Source organism: Penicillium argentinense, assembly GCF_028826775.1.
Source record: "Penicillium argentinense strain IBT 30761 chromosome Unknown utg000011l_segment0_segment0, whole genome shotgun sequence".
Lineage (NCBI taxonomy): Eukaryota > Fungi > Ascomycota > Eurotiomycetes > Eurotiales > Aspergillaceae > Penicillium > Penicillium argentinense.
Genome location: NW_026622670.1, coordinates 1,205,998 through 1,223,680, shown reverse-complemented (window position 1 = coordinate 1,223,680; position 17,683 = coordinate 1,205,998). Strand labels below are relative to the sequence as shown.

Below are 17,683 nucleotides of genomic sequence, written 5' to 3'. Positions count from 1 at the left end.
CAGAGGACGAAAATATCATGATAGATCCGAACTACTCATGGCCTCTGGTCCTTTTGACTGACTTGGACGAAAGCTGCCAAACGAGACTCATCGATAACACAAGATCAACTATTGCAAAAGATATCCAATGTCATTCAAAATTCTACTTCGGCGAAGACAGTCAGCTCGAAATCACAGAGGACAAGGTCAACATCCAAACATGGACTCCGCCTAAACGACTCCTTGAGTCCATAGCGCAGCAAGGCCCCAACAGAGACAGCCAGGCCAACATTCATGCTCTTGCGGTGCTTGCACACCGATCCGGTCGATCAAGAATTATCGTCGCTGATGAAATGACCAAACGCCAGCTCCTTGGAGCTCCGTTTCGCAACGAAGGGTTGGAGACTAAAGTGGTAACGGTAGTGGCTGTCTCCACTCGCCTAGTGCCACCAACGAACGAGCTTTATGTCTATGCTCGACGCTCGTTCTGCTTCCATGAAGGACCAGTTTACCGCTTCACGTCTACTCTTGATTGGGAAACACGGGAGCCTCATAATGACGATCAGGTCATTGACTTCAAGTCGTTTGCTACTAGCTGGGGACCTCTCTGGGAGCATCTAAATGAAGATCAACTAGGGAAGCAAGAAGGCTTGTTGCTCCGTGACCCGGACAATGGGGTTTTCGCTGCCAACACCGGGACTATTCTTGGCTGGGAACGCTACATTAACGCAGTTCATACCGCCTTGAAACCGCACCTACCCACGGAACTCGTGGATGAGATCAGGAAACAGGTGGACAACTTCGAAATCAGCATGCCAGCATGGGATTCTCCTCCCAGCGAGAAGCATATGGTCATATTTATTCTCTTCGACGCCACGGCTGACGAACTTGCCAATATACATTCGGAAATACAGAAAGCTATTCCAGCTTCCTTCCAGGGAAATAAGCGACGCATCATGAACACAGATCCTAATGGCACCTCCGACTATCTGATGACAACTTACAAGAGGATACCTCACATGACGTTCGAATTGATTCCGTGGCAACGACACCACATGTTCAGCCGAAGAGACCTTGCAGCCTTCTGGAGTGAATACCGTCTCTGGGATGCTAGATGTGTGGCGAGAGAAGATAGTTTTCCTTTTCTGTATCTCACTAGTCCCTATGAGAGCATCGACTCAGCTCTGTTCGGCGCCATGATATGCGAGAATGAAGAAAGAAATGATGCGATGGCATTATTGACAGGAAGACTAAAGCTGGGAAGCATCTGCAGATCTATGCACAGGTGTGGAGATATTCGCTGGTTCGATGCCACGGACTTGGAACCCAGTGATGTTGATCGCGGTTTGGGTTACGAAGAGAAGTTGCGTCACCCCGATCAGCCTTTCTATTGTGATTTTTCAGTCTGGGAACCAGCTATTTTCGAGTATCGCACGTACCCGATATTCTTGCTCACGCATCAACTGAGCGAGGAAGATATCAAAAGGATTCAGCAAGAAATGCGTGTGGAAGTTGATGCGCATGAAGATCCTGATCACTGGGACCCGGATCATCCAAACCGTGCCGTTATTATACCTTGGAAAAATGGCGAAGGGAGCCAGGTCGACGGCAAAGTGAAGGATATCTGGGACATTGTCCGGAATATTTGCACCTACCCAACGATCTCGCGAGCTCTGGACATCGAAATTGTCTGTTTGGACCGCCAGTCTGCCGTCGACTCAACAGTCCTCGTTGTGAGAACCACGCAGTATTTTGTGGACCCGTTTCATCCGCTACTCAAACACCTCCCATACCCACGCCTTCCGGGGTTCGAATATACTCGCGTACCCGCACGTTTAGCAGGGTTCATGATGAGAACTATTTTGAGGGACGAAGATGAAGCTCCAGGCTACCAGTGGTCAACTTACTTCCGACCGGGTTGGCCGGGGCCTGAGGAATTCCCTGAGGCCTATGAAGGACTAGAACAATTGGTCGGTGAGAATTCTTTCCCTTGATAGATATAGGGGTACATGAATGTCATCCAACGTAGATTCTGCTCAGCGGTGACTAAAATAGGAACATAAACATACAAATGCAAGGAAAGAGATTTGATAAGCAATCTGCACCTTGCAGTCATCACAACAACACTGTATAAGGGGGGAACAGAACATCACACCGAAATTGTGTTACACATCGCGAAGTTATCTTGGGAATCTTGTCTTTTGGTGTCTGCGTAGACATATAATTCTTCAGGGCCCGAACAAAAAGAAAAATACCCCGTGATGTAACTTCAGAAGGAAAATAAAACAATCGTCCCAAAAATTCCAAATGAATATGTAGCAGTGCTAAGCGCATCCAAAAGAGCTATGCATCAAGTATCATGAAGAAACGAAGAAACCGCACTTGATAAACCGAAGAGGGAGGGATGGTATATTATTCGTCATATGACTGGACTGAGTCTACCTACCGTTCAATGGCACCCGGTGAAACCGCCAGGATGACCGCGAACGCCGCGACGATCAGCGCCATAGCCACTGCCGCTGTAAGAGCAACACTTCCTCTGCTAGCAGGGAACTTGCCCCGCACGATCCAGTACTGACTTTCAAAGTAGCGGTGAAATCCAACAATTAGGATGAGAATGGCAACACCAATAAAGGTAGAACCGAGGGGCTTTCCGACACTGCGAAGTCGGGAGGAGTCACGAGATGAGGGTGTTGAAGCTAGATCGAGCATGTTCGGAGACATAAGAGGGGGGATAATCGCAGCATTATTATGAAAGCCGTTCGTATCTGTGGTTGCGGTAGCGCTGTTGAGTCGGAAGAGTTGGGTGACGGCGATGCCGATAGAGGCAAAGGCTAGAGAAGTACGCATCCAGGCGAGAAAGGTTCGCTCTACAGGAACAGTCAGATTGATCTATCAGGTGATATCGGAAAAGAAGGGGCTACCATACCAAGTGCAAGGTGATCGCGTGCTACACTGCCTTTGTTTTCCAGCTCTAGGGAGCCGTATCGATCGACGATTTGGCTATACCATGAACGATGCGGCTCGGTGGGCGGCTCTGTCCTGTTACTCCGCGTGCGACTGGCGTCATTCGCGCCTGTGCTGAGACCCGAAGGCCCCTGGTCGCCTTTCCCCGAATCGGCTGGGTCGCCCTGGGGATTTGATGTCGCGGTGGCTTGGTAGTTGCGCGTCAAGGCACCCGACCCGTTGATCGGGGTTGACTCGTTGGAGGGTCTCGTCTGCTGCAAGCCGGCATAAGTTCGGGATGGAACGCTCGAGTGGGACCGGCTGCTACCGGCCGAAGATGACAGGCCCGAATCGACATGCGTAGGTGAGCGTGACGAAGAATATCTGATATCGCGGGCTCCGGCAGCGTTGCTGGGACCTGTCGGAGTCGTCGCCGATGAGTCGAAAGCGTTCATGATGGCGTGCTCATCCCCTAGCTGGTCACTTGGGGACACGGTCCAATCGCCAGGCCGCGAGGGGCAGGGCTCCTGCACAACAAAAATTGCCGGGAGCCGCGAAGGAGGGTTGAAGAGCCTTCAAGAATGTGAGGGCTTAGAGAATGAAGTCGTTGATGTCAGGCTGGTGAGAATGGGCATGTTCGTCCCTTGGAATTTCTTTTGCTGGCGGTGTTCACCCCTCCCTCATTCAGCTGCGCCCATCATGTGGTCTGCACGGTGTGTGACGAGGGAAAGGCGCCACGGAGGATCGGTCGATCGCTAGTCCGGGGAAGGAGGTGATCACATGCTCCACAGCGCTAGCACCCATCTAGGCAATATTGCATCATGTCTATTCCGTTCACAGCAGGCGGTGTCCCAAGGTCCCTTTTCTGCCGTGATGCCGCGATCGACCTTCGACTGTTATTTATCATTGTCCTCCCCTCCCTCACGTCTTTTATCAGCAAAATGGCGTCGACATCGGCTAGCTCGAGACCCGGAAAGGTCGACCTCTCTCAAAAGTTATCAGAGTTGCGGTCAAGCACGAATCGCCGATCCCATGCCGCATCTGCCCGAGATCCGAATCCAACAACCCCTCCTTTGCCTGCGCCGCCAGACCTCTCCACCCACCAATATTCCCGCCCTGTTCGCCGTATCCTATCACCGAAAGACCACGAATTGTTCTCATCTTCGCCCACCTACAATATCATCTTGGCATTCATCTTTGGCCTCTCCGATTCAGTACGGGGTCGGGCTATCACTGACCTGAAGGGCCCCTTGGCTGACGCCATCTCGAAAATTACCCAAATAGTGGGGCAGATACGGTCATTGCTGGAGAAATGTCCGCCAGAGGACCAGGGTGGGTCGCGGTTCGGTAATCCTGCATTTCGCGCATTGTTCGATGAGGTCGCCACGCAGAGCACGTCCTGGCATCGGCAAATCCTCGGTCTCACAGACGCCGCCGCCATCGATGAGGCATCGACATACCTAGTCAACTCGCTCGGTTCTCGAGACCGTATTGACTATGGATCCGGCCACGAGTTGAACTTTATGATGTGGTTGCTATCGCTCTACCAGCTAGGAAAGCTTCCGGCGAGCGAGTTTCCGGCCGTAGTGTTCAAGGTGTATCTGGAATACTTGCATCTCATGCGTGATGTCCAGTCAACTTATTACCTGGAGCCTGCCGGTTCCCACGGAGTCTGGGGTCTGGACGACTATCACTTCCTGCCATTTCTGTTCGGTGCCAGCCAGCTGGTAGACCACCCCTACGTGACGCCGTTGGGAATTCACAACACTGCCATGTTGGACGAGGAAGGTGACAAGTACATCTACCTCGATCAAGTGCGTTGGGTGGACAGCGTAAAGACGGTCAAGGGTCTCCGCTGGCACAGTCCCATGCTCGATGATATTTCGGGCGCCAAAAACTGGTTCAAGGTCGAAAGTGGCATGAAGAAGATGTTTGTCAAAGAGGTCCTTGGAAAGCTGCCTATCATGCAGCATTTCCTTTTCGGTAGCCTCCTGCCTGCTGCTGAGGGTATGAGCGAGCTCTCTGAAGGAGATACGGGCGAGGAGCACGAACATGATCATGCGCACGACCACCCCCACGGATACGCCGCACATACCGATTACTTTGGTGACTGCTGTGGTATCAAGGTACCCAGCACGGTTGCCGCGGGCGCAGAAATGCGCAAGCGGATGGGTGGATCGGGACTTCGTCCGATCCCCTTCGATTAGAGGCTCAAGTTCACTAGTATAGAATCAAAGCAGCCTAGAAAACCCCTCACGTAATGAGCAATGACATACAAAAATTATGAGATCAATTGAAAGTGAACTGAATGGACAACTTTTATGTTAGATGACCTTTCATAGATTTGGCACACAATGACCCAATTTTCAGCCATCGTTACCATACATCGTTTTACTCTACTAACATGCTGAATTTCTTGGCCTTTTTCGTCATTGGCCTACCAAGGGCACTTCTATGTAGCGAATTTCCTTCAATGAGGCGGTTAGACTTGGACTCACTAAATGTTCAGTCCGGCCTCAGACTCAGTAGCCATCTAAGTATTGAGCACTCAGCCCAAACCGAGTCCATACCCAAATGAGCACTCGGTCTCACATAACTTTACATATAGAGAACGATTTCTGATGGCCAGAGACAAACCTTAATTTCTAGAGGCTAGAAATGCTTCTTTCAATCCGGCGACCGCACCAAGCCTCACCGCTTCTGTGGTCCATGCGTGGATGGGTTATAAAGCGAGATGGCCTGGATGAGCTGCTTGTGTTTACTTGGTATTTTAACAACTTTCAACCATAATCAAGCCTCGTATCGTCATGGTAGCTCAAATACAGAGAGATAAAAAGACTGATTGATATCAATGGAGAAGTGAACCGAGTAGTCCTAGATGCCCAGAAAGACAATGATTCGATCCGCTTCCTTGGTGAACTACCCACAGAAAAGTTGAATTACGAGGGCTATTTGGCTTCGACATGTGAGACTATCAGCAGCTTTGTCTATTTTTGGTATGGCAAAGCGAACTTGCAGCTAACTCGACGTACCTATTTTGCCCTTGACTTCAACAATGACAAGTATGATTATGACAATGCTCACATTCAGAAATTTGTTCTACCTGTGTATCTGTTACATCTATCTCGAAAAAAAGGCTCCTGGAGTACATTCCGACACAGGCGCGAGGACTTCTCGTTTGCCAAGAGAATTGCGGAATTACACGAAGGAAATGGGCGAAAACCAACTCCTTTCCTTGAAGATCACATCAAAGGCGTGGAACACGATAACCCACGGAATCTTCAAGCCTCATTTGGAACCCTGGAATAATGTTCGAGGAATAAATGGGCCCGATCGTGACGATTTTGTCTTCAGTATGGTAATCACGCGTTCGTCGTTCCTGGGAACTGATATGTACTCTGCAGCCATTAGGAACTTGCTAGGGTTGTTGTACCGAGCCCGTCTTTGTAGTAGCCTACCTAGGTTTCAAGAATACAATTTGAGGCGGTCATCTAAGTTCTCTCTTGGTGGCTGCCGTAGTAAAATAGGTGCCAAAGTGAATATTACCGGTGCCTGGAACTACTCTAGGTAGCAGCAGTTAGTGAATCGAGGTAGTAGGTCACTGGCAGTTGCCTCAACACCTCTATACATATGCCCCACCGTTGAACTGCACTCGCAACCCAAGTTCTTCCACTGCCATCTACCCCTGCGCCAGCAGATCATCAAAGTTCCTTCCAACTCTCAGCATCCAGCGCCAGAGATCCACGTCCCCACACCGCCACTACCAACCCGCAGGAACTTCGGTTCCATCTCTTTCCCTCGCGTCCTCGCTCCGACACAGCGAGGAAAAGTCACGCGGCGGCAAAGATCCACTCCGAAAAAGCCACTCCTCATTCCCCTCTTACTCCGCACGCGCAAACACCACACCATTCATTACCCCCCACGTCCAATCGCCATGGCGGACGAGTTCAAGCCCGGCCGGCTCAGACTGAAGGGTGTGGACACCGGTCGGGTCGAGAAGAAAAAGAAGAAGAAGGCGTTGAAGAAAGAGAAGAAGGACGACGCGAAGACCCAGGACCCTGCCGAAGGTCCTGGCGACAAGCAGGGTGAGGAGGCGCCTAGCTCGCCTAAGCCTGGCCAGGAGGAGAAGGTCGAGCCTCGTCGTTATCTGACCAAGGCTCAAATTGAGTTCGAGAAGCGAAAGCGTGAGCGAGTATGTGTCTATCTACCTGCTTTCTCGTTTTTTGGGTGTCGTGTCGATGGCGTGACGGTGATGTGCTCTAACTTGGCTGCAGGAGCTCGAGAAGGCCCGCCGCGGCGAATACAAGTCGCACAAGCAGAAGGTGCAGGAGTTCAATGAGGGGCTCAGCCGCCTGAGCGAGCACCACGACATGTAAGTCCCCATGCTCCTCATTTGATCTGTTGCGCAGGTATTAACTTCTACAAAGGCCGAAGATCGGACCCGGCTGAGGGGGGGATAGAGGACGACATGCCCGGGGAGAGAGGAGGAACGGGCCAATATCTGTAACACTATTCTTATCAGGGGTTTAGGAGTTTGCTAATATTACGAAATGAATCATTCTTAACTCAAAGCGGTGGTATATTCATAGAATTCCAGATTGGCTAAAAGAAGTAAATGCCCCTGGGAGTCCCGTAGGATCTCTATGAAGCGGCCCGAAAGAACAAGAACAAAGCAAGGCAAATCGATGACATGCCAGGGGAATGCAAGACAAGTCCAGGAAGAAGCAGAATCCCAGTCAGGAAGTGATGAAAACGCCGTGTAGATGGGGGTTAAACGGAGCAGAAAGAAAATACCCTCCCAACAAGTAAAAGAGAAATAAAAGAGAAACCCGTAGTCCATCGAGTTGATCGAGACCAGTAGTAGAGATACCGACTCGATCAGAATGGGAAGCAAAAACACCACGCTAAAATCAACCGGCTGAATGGCGACGGCCACCAGGAATCACGTTGGAGACCACGTTGCACCCAGCGGCGAAAGAAGGGATCGCATCGTATCTTGTCCCCGAGGAATAGGGATAGCAACACATGTGCAGGTGGACGGTGCGAGCCAGAGACCCCAGAGACGAGGAGAGGTCAAAAGAGTCCATCCTCATACGCCCTTGACCACGACCGTCCGCTCGCTATTCAGCTTGTCGGCATTGCGAGCGTGCGACTCCTTTTTGCAGTCTTCCAGGCCGCTGCAGGAGTGGGCCTCGAGCATGCGGTGCTTAGAGCAGAAGTGGCCGTGGCAGAAGCTACAGTCGCCGACAATGCGCTGGGCGGCCTCCTTGCACTCCTTGAAGTTGCAACGTGGCTTACGGGGAGCCATGATTATTTCGGGGTTGGTTGAGGCTGAGTGAAATGGATCGGCACAGAGGGCGGTTGCTGAGGTCACTGGTATGACGCTTTCAACGGGTCGAGTGGCTTGAGATAAGCGCCGGAAGGAAGACGACGACGAGGAGAGTGGAGGCAAGTGTGAATAGGCACAGGCGAACGAGTGTGCCGAATTCGAGAGGACCCCAGAGCACGATGTGAGGTTGACGGAGTTGTGAGGAGAGCGAGGAGAGAAAGGGTGGAGAGATTGACCCTGGGGGCTGGACTGCGGAGGTATGAGCGTTGGGTTGGGGAAGGAGGCGTCGCGCAACAGGAGCAGTTGACGTAGGAGGAAAGTAGGAAAGAGTAATAAAGGGGCGCACTCACGGGGCCGGACACTTATATAGGAAGATCGGAACGGGCGGGAGAAGGAAAGTCAAAAGGAGGAATTGAATGGAAAGGGCTGAGTCAGTTGAGGCGTGGAGAGTGACGGAATCAGCCATCGCATGGAGGCGAGCGGGTCTCCCAGAAAGTTCGATAGGCTAGCCCCTTTACCCGGTGGCGGACTCATCCTAACTGCAGACTATTCACAGAAGAGACTATATAGTCTAAGGATCTAGTTGATCGGACTTCAACAAGCTCATCGAATGCATTACTGATTAACGATACTTGTATCACTACTCTACCACCAGTTACTCAGTTACTCTTACAACTCCTATACTCCGATCAGTACTAGTCCTCAGCACACCCACGGGACCGTCTGACCAGGTCCCGCTCAGTTGACTCGCTTCACGTGAGAACTATATTGCCTTGTAATTTTAACTGTCCAGACACAGCCGCAGAACCAGACGACGGTCTCGAAGCAGGTTGGTCCTCTTAGTGGTGGTTCCACCTAGCATAGCGTGCCACTGGGTCGTGGTATGGGTGGCGAAGGAGTTCGGCTCGAGTACCGTCCACGAGAATCACCATCCTGATCCTCGCAAGCACGTCCTCAACGTCCCACGACTCCTGCGGTGAGCTGGACTCAGACCCCAAGCTATGGCCGCGCTGGCTGCAGTGTGAATTGGACGAGTCTCCCGGCCAATGCGCTCTACCCTCCGGCACCAGCACGATGATCCGACAACTAGTCGGCATACTCAAGGCCAGGGCCATGAGACCGTGACCACGTAGGTCGCTCGCAGGACTAGTGCGGCCCAGCGCAGCTCGGGTCCTCCGTCCTGATCGGCTCCAGGACCAAAAGTAAGGTGCAAAGGGACTAGGGCCGATCTCGCCGCCCAACGGTACTTCCGGTAGGGCAACCACCTCGCAAGGCGGAGAGGGGAGAACAGCACGGCGAACACGCCGATTCTCCTGTCCCCTGCTATCCTACTGTAGGTATACATACTACTACTTACAGCTCTCTCCCCTTTGCGATGGCCTGCAGCCTAGGCTCATATCCAGCCCCATGCCATTCCCATGCTCCACTGCAGAAACCGGCCCGTTGCAACTGCCCGGCGGGTCGGAATCCACTTTCAACTGCTTGTCCGCCTACGTGTTCCCGGCCTTTGAATGCGCTGGCATTTGCCCATCATCTACGAGTGGGAAAGGAATTGGTTGGATCTTGGATGCATTGGGTACATGTAAAACCCACAAATGAGCTGCCCTAGGGTAAAACAAAGAAGACACAAAAAAGAAAAAACGCCGGTGGCCCTGCGCACGCACCCGGTTTATGCGCCCGAACCCCTTGCCCTGCCAAAGCAAATTGAAAAAAAATGACAAGAAGAAATGGAGACGTCACTGTAGACACGCAGTTTCAGTTCATACCGCGGCCTCCTTCTCCTTGCCGGCATCGGGATCCAAGTAGTCTGGCCGCTCGGCAGCCTCGTATTCGCCGATCAGGTCCATGACCACGGACCGCGCCTCGTCGAATTCCGTCAGGTCCTCCGAGAATGCCGAGGACTTCTTGTACGGTTCCAAGAAGGCATTGCGCTTGCGCAGACGGTCGTACTGCTGGATAATGCGTTTGAACAGGGTTGCGACGGACGTGTGGTTCGCGAGCATCAGTCCACTGACTCGGTTGGTATGCTGCAGATAAGGTGACTTCTTGGTGAGCGCCACCTGAATGCTGGCAGGTCCCCATGGGATAAAGGAGGCCAGGCGACGTTCGCGGATACGGAGCAGGGACTTGTGCACATCCGTGGGGTCGGCCTCGCCCTGGATGATGTTGAGAATGCTGATATAGCAGCTGGATTTGGTAGGGTTAATCGACACCATGCGATTCTTGGGCTGCAACAGGCGACGCATTACATCCAGCACCGTAGTTTTGCGCACCGTCTTCGCCTGCTCGACATTGTCGCCGGTGAATGGGGTATACGACGGGAGCAGGAAGTGGCTGCGTGGCGTCGGGATCAGCGAAGCAATGATGCCCGCCAGGTCATTGTGCATGTAACCAGGGTATCGAAGAGTGGTGGTAGACGCCGACATCACCGTTGAAACCTGCAGATCTTAGCTTGCGAACTCAAAAATGTTTCGCTTCGCGCGTGATTGCCACTTACCAGCTGGTTCGTTTGGTGGAAAGAAGGTTCTTGCACGTGAAGTCGATCAGCCACAATTCTTGAAAGAGCACCATTGTCCAAAACGACCTATTCAATGATTTAGCCATGTTTCTCGAGCTCATTTGTCCAAATTCGAACATACCACTGAGTCCGCATCCTGAGTCAAACGCTGCATGGCGAGTAAACTGTTGTAAGGGTTGACAACAATATCCGAATGCAAATCCGGGAAGACAGAGTAGGTCTGGATCAACTTCTTGGGGAACCTATCGTTCATCCGTTCCAGGATGAAACTGCCAAGTCCGGATCCTGTGCCTCCTGCGATTGAATGCAACAGCATGAAACCCTATAGGCATGTCAGTTCAAAGTTCAAACTTGGGACTGCCATAAGTACGATTCGGCTGCTGGGCCCTACCTCTAGCGAATCACTGCCGTCCGCCTCTCGGTCGATCATATCAAAAATCTCCTCCTGCACGCCTTCTCCCGCCGCATATCCAAGACCCCAGTTGTTTCCGGCGCCGACGCCTTGTTGACCGATGAAGAAGTTCTCAGGGTTGTAGATGTTTTTGTAAGGACCGGTTTGGATGCCATTGAGAACCTGTTCAGAGCTCAGTAATCGTTTCTATAGGGACAGTCGCGGGTATGGAAATGTCGTACTCTGGGTTCTAGGTCGAGAAGAATCGCTCGAGGAATGTATCTGGTGTCGTCACTCTGTTTGGGTCCTATCAGCTTCCATCCGTGTGGCCAGTCGCACAATTGCTAGGATCAATAGCAGAGCTCTTCTCTACTTACTTGGTAGAAGAAAACATCTTTGCGATCTCCACCCTCGGTCGCAAAATCCTCAAGGTTTCCGTCTTGGTTGATTCCGTGCTCTTGACACAGCTGCTGCCAGAATTGACTGCCGACTGGGAAGAATTGTTAGTAACCCGATCGCAGTTCTCTTCATGTCTTCTCGATTCCTAATATATGACTCGCTCAGCTCAAGCAAGTCGCTGGCTGCGATGCGGAGAGGTCGATCGAGAATGGAGGAGAGTCACATACCGCTGTTGCCGCACTGGCCGGCTTGAATCGTGATGATTTCCCTGAATTTGAGGTCTCAGTCAGTTTCATAGATTCTCCTGGAGCTTCACAACGCATTTCCAGCTATATGGGCACATACCGAGGCATCGTTGTCCACGGGCGATGTCGAGGGGGAAGTGGTTCACACGCGTAGCGCGTTGGGCGCGGGGAACATTTTGGCCGGGTGTCGACACCTCAGGCAGTAATTCAGGTTGGACATCAACACTGTCCGCAAACAGGCACAACTGGGTAATAAAATAGGGCAGCCTCTAATTTAAAGCTTATTTATATCATTACTTTGAGGTTGAAATTCTTGATCAATATGAAGTCTTTCTCAGCTGGTGGATCATTCAAAAAATGGAGCTCGCTGCTATCATATGCTTTCTATACTAGGCTGAGGTCGAAGACCGTGGCTTCATACCTAACACATTAGGTCCACATCAAAACCCGGCCTTGCACGCGGTCACCAAGTTCCCGGCACCAGCAACAACACCATCGACAATCCGTACCCTAGAGCCCTCAGTTGCCCCATACGCCTGAATGCAGCCCTCCCTGACGGCTTCCTCCATGCCTGCCATACCGGCACAGCCAAGACAGACTGCGCGGACAGGACTGGGTGCGTTCAGAAGTAGTCGCTGTGTAGCTTCGATAATCTTCTTCCTCACTTTACCCGGCGCCGTTGTGTGGAGCTCGACGGCAGTCAGTCCAGTGGTCTCGGTGCCTGCGAAACGCCCAGAAGACGGGAGCCCTGACCCAACTAGCATATCTGTAACCGCCTTGTTGAGCTCATCTTTCCAAGCACTTCCTGTTGTGACGATGCCAAATGTATCGTCAGCTTGTTTCTTTTGTAAGGCACCAGGTGTCGCAAAGTCAAATCCACTGATCAGAGACAGAGAAGCTGTGACGCTCGCCTCAAAAATGCCGGTCACATATTTTGTTCTTTGAGAAGTGGTGGACTGCTCTGTATCCTTGATCCTCTGGCGCAGCATACCCACAAGCGGATGGGCGGAGTAGCATGCCACCAAAAACCCATCGTATTGCGCAACCTTTTCTAGAACCGAAGAGCAATTCAGTGCCGATTGCGCCGATTCCTCGCCGTTGTTGATGCTGGCAATTGGCTCGCAAACACGACCATCGAGGATCAATGTTTCGTTGGGTGCGGTGAAGTAGTCAAATTGAACATCGGAGTGGTTGAGGCGCTGGAGGATGGGCTTCAGGGCCTCCGTCATATGTGTGGAGGTATTGGGGTTGATAACCAGAATCCGGAATGGACCTTCGCCCTGGAAAGTGGCCATGGTGACGAAGATCTCCCGAGTTGAGCGAAGAATTGAAATGGAGATCTTTGGTGTGTCTCGAAGGAAACTATTAAATAGCTTAACATTGAAGATGCGGTCGGTTCCGATGTCGCGCAGGTGTAAGTCCCCGCCGTTATCGACAATCGGGCCCCTCCGCAACCCCCGCGCTTCCTTCAAAGCCCACGATCACTGCCTAGGAATCCCTACAGCCGCCTATTCGCCATGCCTCTTGTCGCGCAGAACCCTCTGCCCCGGATCATCCTCGGGCTAATGACCTTTGGCCCCAGCGAGGCCAAGGGCGCCCGTATCACCTCCCTCGACGAGTACAATCGCTGTCTGGACTACTTCCAGCAACAGGGATTCAACGAGGTCGACACTGCTCGGATCTACGTTGATGGAGAACAGGAAGCTTTCACTGCCAAAACAAACTGGCAGCAGCGCGGCCTGACCCTTGCAACCAAGTGGTACCCCCCAGGAAGCCGGCGGGCATAAGCCGGCTGTCGTGCGCGAGAAGCTCGAGCTGTCCCTGAAGGAACTTGGCGCCAATCAGGTCGACATTTTCTACCTGCACGCGCCAGATCGCTCCGTTCCTTTCGCCGAAACTCTGGAGGCTGTCAACGAGCTTCATAAGGAGGGCAAGTTCGTTCAGCTGGGTCTGAGCAACTATACGGCCTTTGAGGTCGCGGAGATCGTCACCCTCTGCAATGAGCGCGGCTGGGTGCGCCCGACTATCTTCCAGGCCATGTATAATGCTATTAGTAGGTTTTCATCTCCGTCTGTGAAGTCTGTGTCTCAGCTTGTTTGGCTAATCTTGCTATCCGATCGATAGCTCGCAATATTGAAGTTGAGCTAGTCCACGCCTGCCGACGCTACGGCCTGGACATTGTCATTTATAACCCTCTTGCCGGTGGTCTCTTCTCCGGGAAATACAAGACCTCCGAGGTCCCCACAGATGGCAGGTTCGGCAGCAACAGCTCCACTGGAAACGACTATCGCAATCGCTACTTCAAGGATACCAACTTCGAGGCTCTGAGCATCATCGAGCCTGTCGTCAAGAAGCATGGTCTTACCCTTGTGGAGACAGCTCTGCGCTGGGTCCGTCATCACTCGATGCTGAAAATGGACAACGGCGGTCGAGATGGTGTGCTGCTCGGTGTTAGTAGCTTTGGGCAGCTTGAGACTAATCTCGAAGACCTGCAGAAGGGTCCGCTCCCCGAGGAGGTGGTGGACGTTCTTGACAAGGCTTGGTTGGTTTCCAAGCCGTATGCCGCTAACTATTGGCATCTTGATTTAAAGTACACTTATGATACTCAGGAAGCTCTGTTCAAGCCCAAATCTAAGGCGTAGGGCTACTGAGTGTAAATAGCAGTGAAATCTGAGATTTACCCATAGTGTACAGGCATGAATTTATATATATCAACATTTCAAGGCACGATGACTTATGAGATCAGATGTTTATCGTACTGTACATGTGATGTACCGGTGCAAGGTTGAATGACGTGTTATAGCCTCAAGAACATTGCACCGGGCACAATGTGATCCATCATATATATATCTCAAGCGACAAACCCACAGTCGGTGATCAGCTATATATTCATTTGTTTGCTCACACCAATAGCTAGAACGGTTGTTAAGGTAGTAAAGTGGACTGTCCGTCATCAAGTTTCTTTGACTAAATTAATCACCAGATGCCTGGCCAAGTGGTTCCCAGCTGCTAAATTTGGTCATCTGCCTTGGACGCCTGAGACAGCACTGCCAAAATCCCAGGGCGACAGACGCTAATCCATTTACGGACTAGCGTACCAAAGGCTGTCCCTGGACACTGGCGGTGGCATGTCACGTGGAGCCCACCCGCCCGAAGCAGCCAAGGGCGGAGACATGACGAAGGCGTCCATTGCTCGGGGTATCGTGTGCGTCCCCGGTTCCTCCCAGTTTAATCTCCGTTTCCCTCGTGTCGGATTTGTCTCACCTGAACATTTTGTGAAATACTTCACCTCAACGCCAACTCCTTACACGCCCTGTCTGCCTGGACCCGATCGAATCGTTATTACGTGGCCGCAGCCGCCGCCCCATCAAACGTCCTCCCGACCTCTCAAAGTTTCCCGATCGCATGCGGTCAGGGGCAAATATTGGGGTTCAAGTCACAAAGTTGACCTTTGGGAGCTGGTCTCACGACATTAGCTGTCAACTCGGCACTCAGTGTGCGACCTGAATGACCGGAATTCCAGCGACGTCTCCAGTTCTTATCTGTTATCGTTAAACGCAAGGGCAATCGGGTGGCTGGATACATTCTTGATTGCTCTAAAGATCGCTTCGATCTGATCTTCGTGTCTCCAAAGCGCCAAATAGGCTCATCCGGGAGCTCAACGTCACTGTGGCTTCGGATAACATCGAGCTTGGTGGAAACCGGCTACAATCCAACGCGGACCCGGGACGCTGTTCCCACGATTCAAACGACGACGACATGGTTGTCAACCGCCCCCCGCTTCATCGCCCAACAGATGGCCGATCCCAGCAGCCGCTACTAAAGGATGATCGTGAACCGAGATTTTCGCGATCTAGTTTCGGCAATGGTGATGCAGAGGGTCGGCCCATGTTGCACCATCACACCCGTCGACCAACCATCCGGAGTAAAAGCCCGGAATACGACGCCGCCCAAGCGACTCGCAAAAAGTACATGATTGCATTGGGATTTCTTCTCCTCAGCTTGGCAAGCTTCGTCGTTCAGACAGAAACCGCCGTATACATCCAGCATGATTTGCATTGGGATAAACCATATTGCATGCTGTAAGTTTGAGGACCTGATGCGACGACCACCCCACCAAGCACCAACTTAACCCCATGCACCTACCACTCGCTGGTACGTTTTCTGGACCGCAGCTAACCATATCTATTTTGCCCATGCAGCTACATCACTCACGGTTCCTGGGCGTTACTATGGCCGGTCCAGCTCATGATCCTACGAATCCAGAAACGTAAGATGTCATGGGAAGCATTCTGGCGCCGCCATGTCTTTCTTCTGAAGACCACCGCCCAGATGGTAGAGAACCAGGAGGTCCACCTCTCCTCGCGCGCTTCCTACCGTTCGCCGATCCCATACATGCTCAAAACTACTGCTTTCGTCACCACCGCCCTTACAATTGCGGGAGGGTCATGGTACGTCGCTGTCAACCTGACCACGGCCAGTGATTTGACGGCCATCTACAATTGCTCGGCCTTCTTCGCCTATGCCTTCTCCATTCCTCTCCTCAAGGAGAAGCTGCGGTTTGACAAGGTCTTTGCGGTGGGTGTCGCCATTGTCGGTGTTCTTGTAGTTGCTTACGGAGACCGACCGGAAAAGAAGGTCTCGAAAGGAGGAACAATGAAGGATGACCAGGAAGCTCAAAACCGGCTTCTGGGCAACCTGGTAATTGGTATCGGAAGCGTTTTGTACGGCCTCTACGAGGTGTTGTATAAGCGCTTTGCTTGTCCCCCGGAGGGTACCAGCCCCGGCCGTGGCACTATTTTTGCCAACACCTTTGGTAGTTTGATCGGCTGCTTCACACTCTTGGTCCTATGGATCCCCTTGCCTTTCCTCCACTATCTTGGCTGGGAGACCTTCCGATTCCCCACTGGCGAAGCGGGATGGATGCTCCTCATCTCGATTACGGCTAATGCCAGTAAGTTATCCAGACTCAGAATCTATCAAGCCTGGGATGATACTAACTTCGGCTCAGCATTCTCCGGCTCATTCCTGGTGCTCATTTCCTTGACCTCACCTGTCCTCTCATCTGTCGCCGCCCTCCTAACGATTTTCCTCGTCGCCATCGTTGATTGGTTCCGCACCGGACAGCCACTGTCATTTGCAGCCATTATTGGCGGCATCTTGATCATGATCGCCTTTTTCCTCTTGAGTTGGAGCACTTACAGAGAGATGAACGAGGAGCGCAGAAAGCACCTCGAGAATGACCAGGTAGAGTCAGACAGCGACGAATAGAGCAAGATCATTCGTGAGCTTTTTCACTTGTCTTGTAAATTGTTCTGTTATATTAGCGATTCACTTGTTTCCGGTTTTACATTTATACAGCAATGGTACTGTACATGAGTTTGCATTGATAAACCGAGTGTTTTTCCCTCGTCAATATTCCTAATCAAGTCATTAAATCTGCTCCCTACAACTTATTGCGAACTGTTGATCAGCCGAAGGTTTCTGTCAGCGACTGTTGTCGAATCATACCCAGGTGCATGATCACTGGAAAGACGTACTTTGCTGAATTGCATCTACCTCTTCCAAAGAGAGCGCACTTCTTTCTAAATTTGCGTATCAACCTTATCGTCCCGAGAAGAGATGGAAAAAAAGCCTTTTGGGGCTATTAAGAGGTTGTTCATTCATATCGAACTGGCAGAGATTCGATGCGCAAACAATTGATATTAGACACAATTGAGAGTATAACCGAGTCACCTAATGTAGTATTCCGTCGAATACTCATGCGGATTGGTATGACCAGGACTTTTACCACCTTTACCACTCACAGGCATATTATCGCTTCCGGTTGGACAGAACCATCAATCTTCTCACGGCTTTACTGTGGGAAGACAGGA

The 17,683-nt window shown here is 51.7% G+C and overlaps 7 protein-coding genes across 7 annotated transcripts; 4 read left to right on the top strand and 3 right to left on the bottom strand.

Annotated features, from left to right (window-relative positions):
• Positions 1-17: 17 nt before the first annotated feature.
• Positions 18-1,973, top strand: N7532_011464 (uncharacterized protein; the record flags this gene model as incomplete). The annotated part of the gene is made up of 1 exon (XM_056623955.1): positions 18-1,973. The coding sequence occupies one exon, from the start codon at positions 18-20 to the stop codon at positions 1,971-1,973; it is 1,956 nt and encodes a 651-aa protein (XP_056468943.1).
• Positions 1,974-2,421: 448 nt separating this feature from the next.
• N7532_011463 (uncharacterized protein) lies at positions 2,422-3,380 on the bottom strand (the record flags this gene model as incomplete). The annotated part of the gene is made up of 2 exons (XM_056623954.1): positions 2,422-2,849; positions 2,909-3,380. 2 exons carry the CDS (start codon positions 3,378-3,380, stop codon positions 2,422-2,424), a joined length of 900 nt encoding a protein of 299 aa, XP_056468942.1.
• A 366-nt stretch (positions 3,381-3,746) lies between these two features.
• N7532_011462 (serine/threonine-protein phosphatase 2A activator) lies at positions 3,747-5,132 on the top strand (the record flags this gene model as incomplete). Its single annotated transcript, XM_056623953.1, has 1 exon — positions 3,747-5,132. The coding sequence occupies one exon, from the start codon at positions 3,747-3,749 to the stop codon at positions 5,130-5,132; it is 1,386 nt and encodes a 461-aa protein (XP_056468941.1).
• Positions 5,133-6,859: 1,727 nt separating this feature from the next.
• On the top strand, positions 6,860-7,301 carry N7532_011461 (uncharacterized protein; the record flags this gene model as incomplete). Its single annotated transcript, XM_056623952.1, has 2 exons — positions 6,860-7,117; positions 7,200-7,301. 2 exons carry the CDS (start codon positions 6,860-6,862, stop codon positions 7,299-7,301), a joined length of 360 nt encoding a protein of 119 aa, XP_056468940.1.
• A 713-nt stretch (positions 7,302-8,014) lies between these two features.
• On the bottom strand, positions 8,015-8,233 carry N7532_011460 (AN1-type zinc finger protein TMC1; the record flags this gene model as incomplete). The annotated part of the gene is made up of 1 exon (XM_056623951.1): positions 8,015-8,233. One exon carries the CDS (start codon positions 8,231-8,233, stop codon positions 8,015-8,017), a length of 219 nt encoding a protein of 72 aa, XP_056468939.1.
• A 2-nt stretch (positions 8,234-8,235) lies between these two features.
• Positions 8,236-13,102, bottom strand: N7532_011459 (gamma-tubulin mipA; the record flags this gene model as incomplete). Its single annotated transcript, XM_056623950.1, has 9 exons — positions 8,236-8,289; positions 10,021-10,692; positions 10,752-10,838; positions 10,894-11,094; positions 11,164-11,346; positions 11,406-11,459; positions 11,541-11,653; positions 11,790-11,830; positions 12,255-13,102. 9 exons carry the CDS (start codon positions 13,100-13,102, stop codon positions 8,236-8,238), a joined length of 2,253 nt encoding a protein of 750 aa, XP_056468938.1.
• A 222-nt stretch (positions 13,103-13,324) lies between these two features.
• N7532_011458 (uncharacterized protein) lies at positions 13,325-17,078 on the top strand (the record flags this gene model as incomplete). The annotated part of the gene is made up of 7 exons (XM_056623949.1): positions 13,325-13,471; positions 13,578-13,860; positions 13,932-14,445; positions 14,911-15,012; positions 15,410-15,889; positions 16,010-16,761; positions 16,819-17,078. 7 exons carry the CDS (start codon positions 13,325-13,327, stop codon positions 17,076-17,078), a joined length of 2,538 nt encoding a protein of 845 aa, XP_056468937.1.
• Between the last annotated feature and the right edge of the window lie 605 nt (positions 17,079-17,683).